This window comes from Mesoplodon bidens (genome assembly GCF_964165515.1).
Source record: "Mesoplodon bidens genome assembly, chromosome: 8".
Classification (NCBI taxonomy): domain Eukaryota; kingdom Metazoa; phylum Chordata; class Mammalia; order Artiodactyla; family Ziphiidae; genus Mesoplodon; species Mesoplodon bidens.
In genome coordinates this window covers 94,302,505-94,319,290 of record NC_138165.1, presented here as the reverse complement: position 1 = coordinate 94,319,290, position 16,786 = coordinate 94,302,505, and the positions used below count along the sequence as shown (strand labels likewise).

Below are 16,786 nucleotides of genomic sequence, written 5' to 3'. Positions count from 1 at the left end.
CATTGCACATGACCTTTTCTGCATCACGGACCCTTTACAAAAGTGCATGAGAGCTATGAATTCTCTTCCCCTCAAAACTGGATGTGTACACACGATTTCACATATGGGGCGTGGGGGTGGGGATGGACCACAATGTTCAGGTTTAGAACTCCTGCCTTAGAAATCACTAGTTCAATCCCTCTTAAGGAACAAGGAAACTGAGGCCCAGAGAGGCTGAGTCATTTGGACTCAGCCAAGAGGATTAAGTGCTTTTTTAAACTCCACACCCTGAACGCCTTCTTTGATTCTCTTTATTATTTGTTTAGGCTGAGTGGAACCCCACCCTCCTGGCCAGCAGCTCTGAGGGCTTGGTCCCCAGGGCCTGAGCCTAGGCTTGTACTTAAGTCTCTGTGGTTTCCCCAACCATTCAGCCTGGAACACTGAGGCTTCTGTGAGAGGGAGCACACAGGAGTAACCAACCCCACACTCTGCCCCTCCCATCCCAAGGGACTCACAAACCCAGTCCTGGTTCCTTTCCACTCAAACACTCAGTAACTTTATTTGCCTTTGGCTCGTTTCTCGGGAGGGATGGGGCCGGCAGCAGCCTGGGCTTCATGCGCCCTCTGGTGGGCCTCAGAGGCAAAGACCAGAAAGGACGACAGTCTGGAGGCCACAGTCAATACAGTCTAGGGGAGGGTTGCAGTGTTCCTCACCACTGCACCCCGGACCCAGCTTCAGGAGTCGGGGCATGATGGGAGGAGGCCCTGAACCTCTGGCTCTCATACTCGCCCGTGTTGGATGCCCGCATGTTCTGCCGAGCCTTCATCTGCTTCAAACGGTCCTTGTCCACTTCCCGCTTGGTGAGGATGAAGAGGAGGATACCACAGGGGAAGCCGATGGCCCTAGGGGTGGGGAGATGTGCACGGGGTTTGGGGAGGGGCCAAGCCTGAGCCAGAGGAGCTGGGGAGAATCTCATTCCAGCCTCACCAATTGCACGAACACTGCAATACCACTCGCATCTATTCAGCCTCTGTGCTGGCTGCTGGAGGGTCCCACTCGAATCAGATCCTGTCGCTGCCCTGCTCAAAACCCCGTAATAGCTCTCTATCCCTTCCTGGCCAAGTTCAAACTCCTAGGCACGGCACAAAAGGGCCAGTGTGGTTGGGTCTCTGCCCGCCTTGTCACTCCTTTCCCCTTTAGCCTGACACTCCTCAGCATGAGCCCTGCCATCTCCTGCTGTAGCAACTGTGCAAGATTTTCCAGACAGCCCATCCTCTTTCCCTCTCCAAGTCTTGGCAAAGATTCCCTCTGCCTAAACCACCCCATACCCCCTCCCAGACTCCCCTTCTTAATCTGAGTCACTGCTACGTGGGAGGCACTTCAGTGTGGGGAAAGGTCATGGAATCACAAGACCTGGTGAGAATCCAGCTCTGAGCCTCAGTTCCCTCCTCTGTAAAATGGGGATGTCCTATTTATCTCAGAAAGGCTAAAACATCACACGGTAAAGTACTGGCACACCTTAGGTGCTGGAAAAAATGTTAATTTTCCCCCTTTTTCTTTTAATATTGATCAGTAATGCGTATTAAGACCAGAGTTAGATTCAAATAACAATGCACTGAACACCTTGTAGGTGCTACTACTATACAACTAATATAATCTCACGTGATCTCAATTAAAATCTCAATTGGGTCTTGCCCCAAGCTCCCAAAAGAGAGGATGAGGCCAGGGACCCAAATATGAATCAGATTAGCTCAGCTCACTCCACAGAAAACCCACTCTCTCTCCAATTTCACATACTTTCCCAACTCCCTCCTCTGCCCCAGTCCTCTGAGATTCCAGTCCTCACACCCAGCAATCCGGTCTCCGCAACCTTGGATTCAGCTCACCACCTGAAACTTGGAGAAGTTTCTGGGTCCCACCCTCCCCTGGTGCCACTCCCCACTGGTGGGCAAAGGGTTAGTTAAAACTCACCAGGCTAGTCCCACAGCTTTCATTGGGTTCTTGCCCCTCTTTCTGGGAATGTATTCCAGTTCAGGGGATAGGGGCTCAGGCTCCTCCTTGCACTCTGGGGAGCTGTGGCTTTGCAGTGCCCGGGTCCTGTTCTGGGAAGCCTTGTTAGCTGTGGCTCCTGAGAGAATCCCTGTGGATGGAGGCAAGGAAGGTAGGTAAGAGAAGGTGAGAAGAAAGCCCGGGGAAGGAATGGCTGAGATCTGAGGAAGCGGAGTGACTGCAGTTTGGAGTAACAAGTATCAGGGAAAGTCCAGAGGGAAATGGGAAAGTCGCCATCGAGGTGGCACCTTTGAAAGCCACTTCCACGTCACTGCGGGCTCATCACCCTGGTGCGAGGAGAGCGAGCTTCGCTGTTCTTCATCTCATCAGACGACAGGATGTGAAGGACTGCAGTGGGGCTCACACTGAGACGTATGAAGGAAATCCGAGAAATGGTTTTCAAACTGCAGAATGTTAGCACTGGAAGGGAGCTTAAAGGTAGTCTACTCCATCCCCTCATTTTATAGAAGAGGAAACTGAAGCCCCAAGAGACGAACTGCTTCGCCCAAGGTCAAACTGCTAATTATCCGGGGCTAGAACCCAAGCCTCCAGAAGCCCAGGGCTCTTTCCTCTGCACTGCGGTGAGTGTGAAACACCTGGAGCACGGGAGTCTAAAAGGCTTCCTTGGGGCTCCATTTCGCTGCAAGACCCCAGAGGTGTCGTGTAACGGGAAGGCTGAGGGATGGACTGGGTGACCTCTAGAGAGCATCTTTTAGCTCCCAGACTCTTTAAGATCCTGCAGAGGAGTGTGGGCAGCAATCGACAGCCCTGACCTCCTGCCATCGCCGAGCGGGATGTGAGTAAAAGGGTGCCCCCTGCAGTCCGGCCCTCCCCGGGGTCCCTCTCCTTACCCCGGAGGACGCGGGCATTTCTCGCCCCCCGGCCCTTCAGCGCCGTAGCAGCTACCACCGCCGCCATGTTCAGGTCCCACCCCCCTTCACCGCGCTCCCCGCCGGGAATTGTAGTTTGCGTAAGGGGCCTCCCCCGCTCTTCCCGTCCAGCCTACAGAACAGAAACTACATCTCCCAGAAGCCCGCGGAACAGACCCGGGAGAACTACTATTCCCAGGAGATACCCCGGAGGCGCGCACGCTCGCTTGTTGCCCTCCTGTTGGGGGCGGAGTCAGGTCGGGCGGAGTTGGGTTCTCCTCTCCACGCTCCGGCCCCGTCTCCCAACTCTGCCCTGTGATTGGTGGTTCAGCCAGCCCACCCCCTTCTCTATTGGTCGAGAGGCCGTCGCTCTCCCTGCCGGGGAGTCGCCTACGCCTACTTCCTCCCGGGAGGAGGGGCTCGAGTTCCGCGTCGTCGCGCAGAGCTGACTCTGGGAGGCGTTTGGGCCCAGAGAAGTGGGTTCGCCGCTTGCGCCGCATGGAGTCCGAATCGGAAAGCGGGGCCACCGCTGACACCCCTCCACTGGAGACCCTAAGCTTCCATGGTGATGAAGAGATTATCGAGGTGGTAGAACTGGATCCCGGTCCGCCGGACCCGGGTGAGAGCTGCCGATCCTCGGGCCACGGGACAGGAGGCGCTCACCCCTGGCCTTTGACCCCTGCTTCTCCCTCTCCCCACCCCACCCCACCCCCACCCCACCACCCGCCACCCCACCGGTCATTCCAGCCGACCTCCTTCGCCCTTCCCCTCTCCCCCAACCCCACACTTAGTTCTCAGGCCTGGCCCGGGTGGGGGTTCCTCTGACGCCTCCCCTGGCCCTTCCCCTCACACACCCCCCTTCCCATCATTCCCTCGCTCCTCCCTTCCCACACGGTCCCTGGCCAACCCCAGGTCCTCAGACCTCTCCTGTCCTCCGTCCCATACGCCCCCTCCCCCTGCCGCTTCACCCCTTCTGTCTGACCTCACCTTGCCCTCTTGCCACACGACCACCCCAGCCTGCCCGCACTTCCCGTCCCTCTTAACCGCCTGCCGAACCCCATCTTTTAACCCTCTCCCCAAAGCAGACGATCTGGCCCAGGAGATGGAAGATGTGGACTTTGAGGAAGAGGAAGAAGAAGAGGGCAATGAGGAGGGCTGGGTTCTGGAACCCCAGGAAGGGGTGGTCGGCAGCATGGAGGGCCCAGACGATAGCGAAGTCACCTTTGCATTGCACTCGGGTAGGTCTCTGAGGAGGTCCATTGTAAACTCAATCCAGGTGGTCATTTGAGCATCAGCCATCCGCTGTGTCGGGAGCGTTATGAGGGACACAGCGGTGGGAAAATGCTGGCCTTGCCCTGGAGGAGCTCACAGGTAGGGGGGCAGTATGATGGAATGGAGGAGAGCTTGGCTCCTGGAGTCAGTTGAGACACTTGGGTTCAAATCCTATCCCAGCTCCTCGTCTGTTTATGATCTTTATTAATGTCTCTGGGTTTTAGTTTCCTTTTAAAAAGTTGTTGTTGGTAAAAGTTCCTTTATTGTGAATTACAGGTAATAGTACCTTTTGGAGCGTGTTTTAGATAATCCTCTTAAATATTAGCTCTTAATAAGGAGCCAGTAACATGACGCTTTCCTCACTCAGACCCCAGACTGGTGGCATCCCATGCTGAGAATTGTAAGCGCTGCACACGTACCTTTCTCTTGTCCGTGGCATCAGTGTGGGGTGGTGAAGGGAACAGCACCGAAGGGGGATCTGTCCTGGAGAAGGACTTAGAGTTCGGCAAGCTTGGGAAGGGATTTCTCCAACAACCTGATGCTTGAAACTTAGAAGAACTTGGATGCACCCTTCTTTTCCAGGAGGAAAGACGTGTTACTTTGGGTGGAAGGGGGTGGGCTTCCCAAGGGTCCCGAAGGACAGAATCCTAGGTGGGAGCCCTGTCTCCTTACTCATGGAGTATCTCTTGGGACAGCATCTGTGTTTTGTGTGAGCCTGGACCCCAAGACCAACACCTTGGCAGTGACAGGGGGCGAAGATGACAAAGCCTTTGTGTGGAGGCTCAGCGATGGGGAACTGCTCTTTGAGTGTGCAGGTGAGCGGGCCTGGGTGAGGTCCTGCCCCTTTGGAGGTCTTAGGGGGCTGGCCTGCAGCGGTTGTGCATCCAATAGCCATTTATGGACTCCCGTTTTGCCAGCTCTATACTTGGCCTGAGGGCCCCAAAGAATATCATGGTCTGTTGTGGGCATAGGGGAGGGAGGCAATGATTGGCTGAGGGAGTCGGGGAAAGGCCTGGGAGGAGGTGACACTAGTGAAGGAGAATTGGGGCAGGAAGGAGGCTGTGAGTAGTTCAGGCAGAGATGTGGAGCGTACAGAATGGGGAAGACATAGGCCTGGGCTGTACATGGTTGAGTGGGGGGGGCCAGCAGTGTCTCCCCTGGGGAGACATGGGGCTGTTGGCTCCTGGAGCAGCTCTGAGTTTGGTTACCTGTTCCGCTGGGACCCATCCTTTTTTTTTTCCCAGCTGGTCCTTTCTGGGGGCCAGATACCTGGGTCCTGTGTCCCCAGCACCAGGTACCCTGATGTTCTCTTCTCTTTCTGCCCACTCTTCTTTGCAGGCCATAAAGACTCTGTGACTTGTGCTGGTTTCAGCCACGACTCTACCCTAGTGGCCACAGGGGACATGAGTGGCCTCTTAAAAGTGTGGCAGGTGGATACCAAGGAGGAGGTCTGGTCTTTTGAAGCAGGAGATCTGGAGGTGAGATCATCGGAGTGGGATTCAACTCTGAGGGCTGGGGGAGGGGTGAGACCCTGGGGGTCCGTGCCACCTTGAGCAGACCAAACCAGCTCTGAGCCAGTACACTCCCAGAGTACAGCAAGAATGTCTAGGCCCACTCCCTGGGGTGTCCCTGCTGACTCAGACGCGGGGAAAACTTGGCAGAGCTCATGGGGCAGACTCCTAGGTGAGATGGGGTGAGGGGCCTCCCTCTTGAGCCTTTGTCTCTGCCCAGTGGATGGAGTGGCACTCTCGGGCACCTGTCCTACTGGCGGGCACGGCTGACGGCAACACCTGGATGTGGAAGGTCCCGAATGGTGACTGCAAGACCTTCCAGGGCCCCAACTGCCCAGCCACCTGTGGCCGAGTCCTCCCTGATGGTGAGAGCAGCTTTCCTGAGTGCAGAGAGGTGGGGACCAGGGTTACGCGTCTCCCTGGCTCCCTCCTGGGCCACCGCCAGCAAACTCTTGAGGCCTGCTCTCGGGAGCACTGACCTCCCAGGCCCCAGAGAAGACAGCTCCCCCTTTCCACCCGGAACTGGGTCTTCCCTGAGGCACTGTGTGTTCCCTCACTGCCTTGCCCCCATCCCCTCCCTCCCTTGCTGATATGTCTGAGTGTGCTATCTGTGCTTCTCTCTTCACCTCCATCTCTGGCCCTTTAGGGAAGCGAGCTGTGGTCGGCTATGAAGATGGCACCATCCGGGTTTGGGACCTGAAGCAGGGAAACTCTATCCATGTACTAAAAGGTATCTGGGGTGGGGAAAGTGTTAACCTAGGCCTTTGTGGGGCAGGGGCTGAGACCTGGGACAGGATGAAATCCGACTTATTCCTCCACTTCATCCTAGGGACCGAGGGTCACCAAGGCCCTCTGACCTGTGTTGCCACCAACCAGGATGGCAGCCTGATCCTAACTGGCTCTGTGGACTGCCAGGCCAAGCTGGTCAGTGCCACCACCGGCAAGGTGAGTGGGACCTGGAGTCTGGCTCTGGGGCCCTCCGCTTTCCGCGTCTCCTCCCCTTCCTCTCTTATTCTTCACCCAGCCTCCTTGCCCCACTGCCTTTCTTCTCTTAATAGAGAACCATGTTTCCAGGCTCTTCTCTGATCCTCTCCCCTGGCTCATAGGTGGTGGGCGTTTTCAGACCCGAGACTGTGGCCTCCCAGCCCAATCTGGGAGAAGGGGAGGAGAGCGAGTCCAACTCCGTGGAGTCCTTGGGCTTTTGCAGTGTGTGAGTGTGAGCAGGGCCTCAGCCTGACACAAGAGCAGGGGGCTTGGGAGAGGGGGCCTGGGCTGGGGAACCAGGGAGGACCAGAGGGCCCCGAGTCCAGGTCCCTCCTCCACGAGCTGTCGTGAAACTCTCCTCTGCCCAGGATGCCTCTGGCAGCTGTTGGCTACCTGGATGGGACCTTGGCCATCTATGACCTGTCTACGCAGACCCTCAGGCACCAGTGTCAGCACCAGGTACAGGCAGCCTGGAGCCATGGCCATGGCCATGGGAATCCCAGGTCTCTGGGAGCGTCTGCCCCAGACCCGGCTCCTGTCTGGTCCTCCCCTATGGCCCATAGTCCCTCCCTCCTTCCTTGAGAGTTGGGAGCAGATGCCTGTCAGCTCTCCCGCCTCTGACTGCACGCCGCTTCTGCCGTACCCTGCTGCAGTCGGGCATCGTGCAGCTGCTGTGGGAGGCCGGCACCGCCGTGGTTTATACTTGCAGCCTGGACGGCATCGTGCGCCTCTGGGATGCTCGGACCGGCCGCCTGCTTACTGACTACCGGGGCCACACGGCCGAGATCCTGGACTTTGCTCTCAGCAAGTAAGTGAATTGGGCAAGGGCTGGGGTCTCTGTGTGTTTGGAAGGTGGGAATAGCACATGGGGGGTCACAGGGTCCTTAGGGTGTAGGGGGCGATGCCTAAGGGCAGCTAGGCCCCAAGGCCTGGGCCTGCCTGTGAGGCAGGAGAGCTGGCAAGCCTGCGGGAGTCGTCTTCCGTTGACGGTGCGGCCTCACATCTCATCCCCCGGGCACAGGAGCTGGGACCCCTTCCCCCATGCAGGCGGCTCTCCTCTGATCCCCTTGCTGGTTGCTGGCTTCAGGCGTGTTCACTGGGTGTGGGTCAGCCCAGCGCCAGGCACTAGGGGTCTGGAGTTGAGGATGAGCTGCAGGAGGGCCCCAGAGGGCCCCTGGGTGGTGGGCCTAGGGTGGGCCTGAGGTCTTCCAGTCCCTCCCAGCTGTGTCTTCTGTCCACAGAGATGCCTCCCTGGTGGTGACCACGTCAGGAGACCACAAAGCAAAAGTATTTTGTGTCCAGAGGCCTGACCGCTAACGGCTGCAGCCTCTGCTTTGTGTCTGGTGTGGAGGGGGCACAGAGAGACCCCCATCAGCAGAGGCGGTAGGGTAGGAGGGAAGAGGAGGGGACGGGCCTCGGACTCACTTTCCAACCACTTCAAACTGACTTGCCCCCTCTCTGTCCCTTTCTTCTCTTAAGAGACCCACCCCTCGGGCCCCTCCTTCCCGCCCTCTCCCTCGTAGTCCTCGCCCAGACCTGGCAGGCCCTTCAGAGGGAGGATCAGACCTCTTTCTCTTTCACTTCCTTTGCTGGTGTGAGCCATGGGGGTGTGTATTTGTATGTGGGGAGTAGGTCTTCGAAGTTCCCGTTCTTTCCCTTCCCAAGTCTCTGGGGGCGGAAAGGAGGAAGAGATATTAGTTAACAGATTTTAAAAATGTAAATAAAATATACTTCCCAGAGACGTGTCTGTGTGGATTTTGTGGTGGCCGGACATGAGGAGGAGCCAGTGAGGGGCGTGTCAGGGTGAGGCTCCCTGCCACATCTGGATCTCAAGGTGCCTCAGCTCACCCCCTCAGGCAGCAGCATCCTCACCTATAGCTGCCTGCCTGTCTGGAACTGGAATCTCCCTGGATCCTCTAGGTTCTTTCCGCAGCTGCTCACCTGTCCCTCCCTTGCTAAGATATGGAATGAGATAACCATAAGCTGGGAGCCAGGGGAGCTTTATTCAGTCAGGGTGGGGTCATATAGGGGCAGGGTCTCTGATCCAGAGGTGTGGGGATAAGTGGAGATGGGCCTGGTGGCCAAGATGGATGGATGCTTCTAGCAGGAACGAGCAGAGGCCCTTCCCCTAGTTCAAGTCGAGGTCCATGCTGCTTTGGTTGCTGGTGTGGTAGGCAGGGCTGGGTCCAGGACTGCCCTGGGGTCTTCCCCGCAGCACCTGGAGCCACCTCTGGGCGGCCGCCCTCCAGGGGGCCGTGTAGCGCTGATCACCCAGCCCCATGGCCACGGGCACTGCCGCCGCACTGGCGCCGCCCAGGGAGATGAGGGACAGCAGAGTTCCGGGCCCCAGCGGCGGGCGCTGCTCATAGGCCAGGACGGAGAGGAGCAGGGTGGCCACGTAGGGCCCCCAGCACAGCCCAAAGAGCAACGTGGCTCCAGCCTGTGCCCTGGCCTGCCGCCAGGTGAGGGCGCGGGCCAGGGCCGAGGGCGCGCCGCGGCACACGGCCCGCTCCAGCCGTCGGATGTCCTGCAGCTGACGGCGGGCGGTGGCCAGCACGCGGACCGAGAGAAGGGCGACAGCGCCCACGGCGGGCAGCAGGAGCCCATAGACTTCGAGGTAGAGGTAGGGGGCTGGGAAGACAGCCTGGGAGCTGCAGTTGGTCCCAGGGGCCCAGTGGTTCCAGCCCAGGGCAGGCAGGCTGGCAAAGAGCAGGGGGCAAGCCCAGGTGAGGAGCAGGGCCATCTGGGTGCTCCCACGGGGCCGCAGAGGCCGCAGCACTGCCATGTAGCGCTCCCCGTGCACCAGCAGGAGGTTGGCAAGCAGGGAGAGGAAGGAGAAATTGGGAGCCAAGTAGAGGAACAGACAGGACCAGTAGCCCCGGCGGCTCTGGTTCCATAGGCCTGGCAGCACGGGCAGTGCCAGCCCGGTGAGCAGCCCGGCCAGCAGCAGGCTCAGGAAGAAGCAGCCAGCGGGTGGGCTGCGCAGGCGGTGGTCCCTGGCGATGCCCAGGGCCAGGAACAGGTTGGCAGCGACGATGAGGCTTGCCAGGGCCAGGGAGAGCCCCAGGGCCCCTGCGGGAATGGGGCTGGGCATCTCCCTGGTGCTGTTGGGTGTCATCTTGGGCCTGGGGACGGGGGAGGCCTGGAGCAGCAGCGGGCATGCCTAGATGGAAGGTGGGGCGACCGGAGTTAGGGTGGGGCTGCTGGTCACTGTCCTCTCGGCAAGGCTGCACATTAATCCAGAGGTTGCACACCAACAGACTGTGGGCCATACCCTGCTTGCTGATACACATTTTCCCCCCAATGAACTGCCAATTAAAATTTACATAAAAATTTATATTTGGGGCTTAAAAAAAATCAGGTCCTGCCTGTATGGTAGCAACCAGTTGGAGTTGAGTGGTGGCTGCCTTCAGATAGCTCCCACAGTCCCCACCCAGCCCCTTTGCCCATTTCTGTTATCTGTCTGGTCCTCTCTGGGCAGCTGTGTTTATGCCTCTGTTTAGGCTGAAAAGTGGATCCACCCATCCCCAAAGCATTTTGACCATCCCTGACTCCACCGGGTGAGGCCTCTAACGAATTAGCTGACAGGATAGGATAGGGTCTGGCTGGTGTGTAGTGGCCCTCTGGCCAGCCAACAGTTGATGGCCTCCTTCGGGCTGGGGCCAGAGCCGGGACAAGGGACTCGGGGTGGGTGCTAAATGAAGGAGGGCGGTCCTTGTCTTCAGATGCTCGCAGGCTAGTCGGCACCCGTGCATTAAGAGGTGGTAGGTTGCTAAGGATTCCGGGTGCAGGTAGGGGCAGAAGTCACCCTGAGGCAAGGCTCACTGAGTTAGTGATGAGGCCAGGGCAATGGGTGGCAGCAAGGGGCTGCCCTGTCCCTTGCACCTCCCCTCCATCCGCCTTGTCACCAGTTACACCTCAGTGAGCAGCCTCCGGGTAGGACTTCCAGCCCATAAACTTGACGCGTCCCTACCACTCTAGCAACAGGGCCTTTCCTGGGAACTGGAGGAGGGGAGGAGTTGCTGGGAGGGGGGAGGGTTGGCAGTGAATGTGCAGGTGCCAGCGGCAGAGGGCTGAAGCGAGCCCAGAGGAGGAGGAGGAGCCGCTGGGCAGGGCCTGGCCTCTCTGTGGCTCTGACCTGTCCCAGTCGTCCCGTGCCCTGTCCCCACTGCCACCTCATAGGGATGGGGGACAGGGGAGGGGTCCTGGGCCCTGTGGGAGCTCCTGCTTCTGTCAACGGGAGCAGCCGCTGTTGCTAGGATTAAAGTCAAGAGGGAAAGGATTCCTACCTGCCCCCTCCCCCGGGTTAGAGGATCAGAGGGCCCCACGGCCACCCTGAGCGCAGGAGACGTTGCCCCTTCTATCCCCAGCTCCCCTCAGGCCCCCCAAGCTGCTGCACCCCTTTACCCTCAGCTTCTGTTTCTTCTTCCTCAACCTCCCCCAGGGCCGTCCGCTGGGAACATCTTTGCCTCTCCAGCGGCCCTCCAGTTTCTGTTCCCCTTCATCCCTGCACTGTGAACTTTATTAAACCCCAGGAGACCTCAGAGTCCGTTACTTCAAACCTGGACTCTGGAGTCATGGGCTGGAGCTCCCAGCTCTTCGCTGGAGTGAGTCTCCCACCCTACCTCCAACAGAGCAGCGAGAAAGGCAGGGTCAGCCGCCGGGGCGACTTCCCAGCAGTCTTATGGGTATGCAGGCTGTGTGACCCGCACAACCCGGAGGCTCGGGCTGCGTGCAATGGCCTCTGCAGGATCTGGGGCCGAGGTCTCCAGGTGTGGCCCCGGGGGCCGGGTGGGGAAGGGGGAGAGGGGGCAGCTACTCACATGGCTGTGGGGGACAGGTGTCGCTCCCCCAGCCGGGGCTTTCCTCTGAGTGTCAGGGAGTTGCCGCAGCCAGCGCTGCAGGGCTTCTGGCGATGTCTGGTGTCCTGACCGGTGAGGGCATGGTACCTCCACTGTGCGGGGCCAGCAGGGCCCCGGCTCTCCACTGCACTCCCAGGCTCTGCCCTCGCCTGGGTTCCTGGAGGGATGGAGCTGAGGCTGGCGGGGATCAGCCTGGCCCCGCCTCTGGGGGGTGGGACCTGGCACACCCTGAGCTGCAGTACTGGGAGGCCTGCCTCCCTTCTCCAGTGCCCCCTCCTTACCCTCCTGTACCAGTGGCCCCCTCTCCAGCCACTGGCCATAGCTTGCCACCAAGAAGGCACGTCACCCAGCTTGGAGCCCTCTGGCCTGCTACTGCTCAGCTAACCTGAGAAATGCATTCCAGCTAGTGAACAATAATGATTTAGTCTACCTTCCCTACTTCCCAGCTCATGTATTTACATTTTATGAGCCTTAAACCCCTGGAGTGGCCAGCCAGCTGACAGCGCATTCACCTCCTGTAATTCTGCCAGTCCGCATAGTGGTGTGTGTCTGATGGTGGTGGTTGGGGGGATGTCTGGAATATGAGAATCTTCACTGCCCGCCCTTCCTATCACCTGGTAGGGAATTTCAGCTTATAAAGCCAGGCTTGCCTTCCAGAATCTGGGGTCATTCCACTTTTCTCAACTACTTTGTGAGTCAAGTTCTGGGCTATGAGGCACAAATAGCTCTGGGGGTGTGACTTGGGGCAAGCTACCTCTGGGCATTTTCTCACCTGTAAAATGGGAACAAGGAAAACCACCTGTCAGTGTTGTTGAGGGGAATACCATGGGATAACATGTAACTGCATACAGCCCAGTACCTGACACCTAATGGGGGAGGGTTCTCAACAAGTGATTCCCTTCCTCCCTCCATGACGACTAAGAGGCATGAGCCAGTGCTGGAATCCGAAAGCCTAGGTTTAAATCTCAGAATCCTTTTTGGATCCTATCTTTTTGGCTGTGTAAACTTGAGTAAATTATTAAAGTTCTCTTACTTTAATTTTCTCATCTGCAAAATGGGGCTCATATTGTATTCACCTATTGTGAGACTATATGAGAAAATGTGTGGGGGACCTTGGCAGTCTAGTGGTTAAGACTCTGCGCTTCCACTGCAGGGGGCACAGGTTGGATCCCTCGCCGTTGGGATCCTGCATGCTGCCTGGCGCAGCCAAAAAAAAAAAAGAGAAAACATGTGATGAGGACTTGGGTCAGTGCTCGGCACAGAAGCACACAATGAAAGGGATTTCTGGCCTTCTCTGCACATCCCTTCCCTCCAGCCACCTGTCGCCTCTGAGAATTCCATTGAGAAAGGCTGATAGAGAGCCTGTGAAAAGCAAGAGGGGAATGACACTTCCACTCCACAGGGAAACACAAGAAACTAGGTAGAGTGAGAGGAAGGGCAAGTTCAAGGCTAGGAAGCCCCAATTTCCAGCTTGTGTCAAGTGAGGCTTTGGGGTGAGGGAGAGAAGCAGTTACACTCTCTTGAGGCCTGAAGTGGGAGGGAACAGGCTAAAACTGCAGCGAGAAAGCTGGAGTTTAGACATTAGGAAAAAGCTCCTTGTAGATGGAGCAAGGGGTCTTCTGTGCTCTCTCGGGGAGACCTGGGCCTGAAGGGCTGGAGGCCTGAGAGGTCTACCTCTGCCAACCCTGCACAGCAGTCAGGAGTCCTGGAGAGAAGGACCTCTGTTGGGACAAAAACTGGGAAGAGGAAAGCACCCAGCCTCAAACCCATCCTCAAGGGAGCTGGTGGGTGGGAGGATGCTGCATTCCAGTGGACGGCTCTCAGCCCCACGCTATCTGGTGGTGCCGAAGTCAGAGGCTCTGGGAGAGTTCACCCTGGGGCCTTGACAGAAGTGGGAGTGGGGCCCCTCATATTGGATTGCCAGGAATAAACAGACCTCCTTCTGTTCCCAGCCCCGGCCTCCTCCCTGCAGGATGCAGGATGTCTGTGTTTCTTCTTCGCTACTCTGTCTAAACACTGTGTGTGGGCTGACATGTAAAGGAGAACAAGTTCGGGACCCAGAGCCGGGGAGCCTGGATTCTGTCCTCAGCTCAGCCCTGTTTCCTCCTTATTGGATCATCTAGTTCCTCTCTGTTCCGCCAGTCCCTGGGACTGACTTATCCCCAGCCTTCTCTCCTTCGCCCACAGGAGGGCTCTGGTGCAGGCAGTTTTCAGATGCTCCATCTAGTGACTCTGTGGGCCCTAGAGTACCACACCTGTCCCCGTTCACCTCTCAGGTAGAGCCTGTATCATGGTGCCCAATCTGGACTGTGGCAGGAGATCCACCTGGGTCTCCTTCATGCACCCCATTCTCCTGGAAATTTGTCTGTCGACCCTGGGTGTCTGGCACTGGGTGGCTCCTCATAGGCTCCAGCAGATGAGCCCTTGGGAGCCTCTGAAGGGCTCTGGGGACAGTCCTGTGACCAAGTCTGGCCAGGATCCTGGCTTCAGGAAGACTTTAAAGTCAGCTATAAGGGCAGAGCAAACTCTGGGTCCTTCCTGTCAGGGCTAAACGACAGATTTTTCAAGTCTCCCTCGGTCACACAAACTGCAGTGCTTTTAGCAATCCCCAGAAGGGGGCAGCATTGCTTGAACTCAAAATAGCCCCCAGAGCCGACCCAGGCTTTGGTCTTAGGTCTCTGTAGCTGCTGGGACAAGGGTCCATCAGGCCTACTTCGAATGAGACTGAAGGGAAATGAAATGGTAACTGTCAAGTATCAGCTCTGGGTAGAAGGGCTGACGCAGCAGCTGGCATTACTTCCTCTTCCTGGCTTCAACTTCATGTCCTCTGGTTCCACACCTCCACTTCCTGTTACAGTCTCATTTGCTTTTCCATCAAGCTCCTGGTTCTTAGCTTGCCCAGGTCTCACTTTATCCAGACTTGGAGATTCCCACCAACACCCTTCTCACCCCACGCTGCAGTCTGAGGGCCACCAAACAGTGAAAAATATCACCGTTTTTGGTGAGGACCTGAAAAACCCCAAGGCAGAGTGACCTTGGTTTATGCTGGACTTGGCTTCTCAGCAGTCCTGCCACTCCGATCCTCTTTAAGAGTACAAGAATGTAACTAAGATTTATTAGACGGTGTCATCAATGATAATTATAGGCATTATAAATGATAGGCACTTATCTGTTCTCTATTCCTTTTAAGAGCCCTGTGAAATAGGTGGTGTCATGTCCAAAGATGAGGCCATCAGGGCTCAGATTAAGAAATTTACCCAGTCACATAGCTAGTAAGCGGTGGAACATTGATTCAAACCCAGGTCTTAAACACTGTTTCCACCTCTCCAGCTTATATCCCAGCTCATCTATACCTCCCAGGTATGGACCTTTAAGGTAAGGCAGCAAATTAGCAGCAATTGAGACTAGATCCCGTTTTTCGTCACCCACATCCTCTCAGCATGCTGACCCTCAGCTTGAGACCTCCATCCTCCTACAGTTCTATGGGCTTTGGCTGAAGTTACAGTGTGCGTTTGTCCACAAAGGGGATGGAGGGTCCTTGAGAAAGAGTTAAGTGTGCTCTGGAAACAGATGAAGACAAAGGAGCATGTCTGGAGAGGGGTTTTCACCAGCATGTTTTTTTTTTTTTTTTTTTGTGGTATGTGGGCCTCTCACTGTTGTGGCCTCTCCCGTCGCGGAGCACAGGCTCCGGACGCGCAGGCTCAGCGGCCATGGCTCACGGGCCCAGCCGCTCTGCGGCATGTGGGATCTTCCCGGACCAGGGCACGAACACATGTCCCCTGCATCGGCAGGCGGACCCTCAACCACTGCGCCACCAGGGAAGCCCCAGCATGGGTTTTTATGCTGACAAAGTCTTGGAATTAAGACAACTCCTTAGGGTTTATTAAAAAATATTTAATGCCTCTTTGTTTTTCTCCTAACTCCATATTTTCTAAGCAACTCTGGTTTTGCCATTTACAGCACTTTTCAGAAATCTGATCCCCATTATTGGCAAAATACAGTGAGTTCCAACTTACTAAGGAGTTATGTTCTAAAGTCAGCAGGAGAGCAAAAACAACTTCTGGCCAAAATTACCCTTGCAAACCCCTTCAATAGCTCCTGGGGTACAGAACACATCGATGTCACTGTCTCTCAACAGATCTAATTTAGCCCAGTTTTCCATCCACCAGAAGTAGGTGATGAGGCGCCACATCCCAGGAAAACACTGGGAAGACTCGATGCAGTAAACTCTCTCCACTCAAAAGTCATGGTCAGCCCCACCAAGGGGACAGCACTCTCCGGGGCACATATTTGTTGAGGGGATGGGAACGTAACTGATCCTGAGTAAAATGAAGCCAGGATGACTAAATGACCTGTTGCTTTTAAATCTGATCATGACCCACAGTAAAAAGACATTTTTACAATCTAGTCAACATGTCTATAACTAAATCAGTACTTACCCTTAATAGGAGTGATGCATTCTGATTAGTATATATATACTATTCTATTTTTAAAAAACGTTGAAGTCACACGTGAAAAAAAACGCACGGAAGACACAACACATACACACACACAAATGAGTGTATGCAAAACTGGTGAAATCTGAGCAAGGCTGGGATTGTGTCAATGTTAACTTCCTGGCTGTGATATTGTACTACAGAATTTCTGTACTATTTCTTACGACTGCAGTGAATGTACAATTATCTCACAATAGTTTAGGAAATAAAAATGTCAGGACATTTCACAATTCATTAACAGTCTCAAACCAGTTTGAAACACACTGAACTTGATGGAGACAAATTAAAAGGGGAAGCAAGAAGGTAGAAACCATTAGGGTCACCCTTAGACCATTTCAGGTGCCCCGAAAGTTCTTTTCTTTACCAAACAAACTTTCTGAACCAATTGTATTTTAGGGATCAGTGGGGACAGCAGGATACCTTGCTAGGCTCTGTCCTGTTTATTAGGTAAGCATCTCCCACAGTGAGTTTTGTGGAGTGCCAGGCTATTGGGCTCTTGTGTGAGAAAGAAACTGCGCCCAGTTGTTTGCATTAGACCCACAATGACCTGCAGAACCACACACACCATGAAACACATTTGGGGAAACGTTCATACATTATTCAAGATAAAAGCCTTCACCAGAAAACACATTATAAAGTGCCTGTCACTGTCCTGCGAGCTTCTTGGCCACAGCCGGACAGACTTAGGAACCAAGCTTTACAGTGAGCATGTTTACGTTTACTCAGAAATGCCAACTAAGAGCTTACCAGTGAGCCATTCTCTC

At 55.8% G+C, this 16,786-nt stretch overlaps 3 protein-coding genes across 5 annotated transcripts; 1 reads left to right on the top strand and 2 right to left on the bottom strand.

Annotated features, from left to right (window-relative positions):
• Nucleotides 1-508: 508 nt before the first annotated feature.
• Nucleotides 509-2,983, bottom strand: LOC308622019 (putative hydrolase PNKD). Its single transcript, XM_081243046.1, has 3 exons — nucleotides 2,880-2,983; nucleotides 1,951-2,119; nucleotides 509-881 (listed from the first exon to the last, which is right to left on the bottom strand). The coding sequence occupies exons 1-3, from the start codon at nucleotides 2,944-2,946 to the stop codon at nucleotides 689-691; spliced, it is 429 nt and encodes a 142-aa protein (XP_081099172.1). The 5' UTR covers nucleotides 2,947-2,983; the 3' UTR covers nucleotides 509-688.
• Nucleotides 2,984-3,314: 331 nt separating this feature from the next.
• On the top strand, nucleotides 3,315-8,403 carry AAMP (angio associated migratory cell protein). Of its 2 annotated transcripts, none has more exons than XM_081243038.1 (11): nucleotides 3,315-3,516; nucleotides 3,980-4,135; nucleotides 4,865-4,984; nucleotides 5,508-5,647; nucleotides 5,901-6,045; nucleotides 6,327-6,410; nucleotides 6,510-6,625; nucleotides 6,787-6,890; nucleotides 7,033-7,123; nucleotides 7,318-7,472; nucleotides 7,906-8,403. In XM_081243038.1, the coding sequence occupies exons 1-11, from the start codon at nucleotides 3,396-3,398 to the stop codon at nucleotides 7,979-7,981; spliced, it is 1,308 nt and encodes a 435-aa protein (XP_081099164.1). In that variant the 5' UTR covers nucleotides 3,315-3,395; the 3' UTR covers nucleotides 7,982-8,403. The 2 variants fall into 2 exon arrangements, with proteins under 2 accessions (XP_081099164.1, XP_081099163.1); XM_081243037.1 differs by having other exon boundaries at nucleotides 3,316-3,516; nucleotides 3,983-4,135.
• A 261-nt stretch (nucleotides 8,404-8,664) lies between these two features.
• Nucleotides 8,665-11,817, bottom strand: GPBAR1 (G protein-coupled bile acid receptor 1). Of its 2 annotated transcripts, XM_081242497.1 has the most exons (3): nucleotides 11,488-11,817; nucleotides 8,883-9,827; nucleotides 8,665-8,844 (listed from the first exon to the last, which is right to left on the bottom strand). In XM_081242497.1, exons 2-3 carry the CDS (start codon nucleotides 9,780-9,782, stop codon nucleotides 8,674-8,676), a joined length of 1,071 nt encoding a protein of 356 aa, XP_081098623.1. In that variant the 5' UTR covers nucleotides 9,783-9,827; nucleotides 11,488-11,817; the 3' UTR covers nucleotides 8,665-8,673. The 2 variants fall into 2 exon arrangements, with proteins under 2 accessions (XP_081098623.1, XP_081098624.1); XM_081242498.1 differs by having other exon boundaries at nucleotides 8,665-9,827.
• Nucleotides 11,818-16,786: the final 4,969 nt, after the last annotated feature.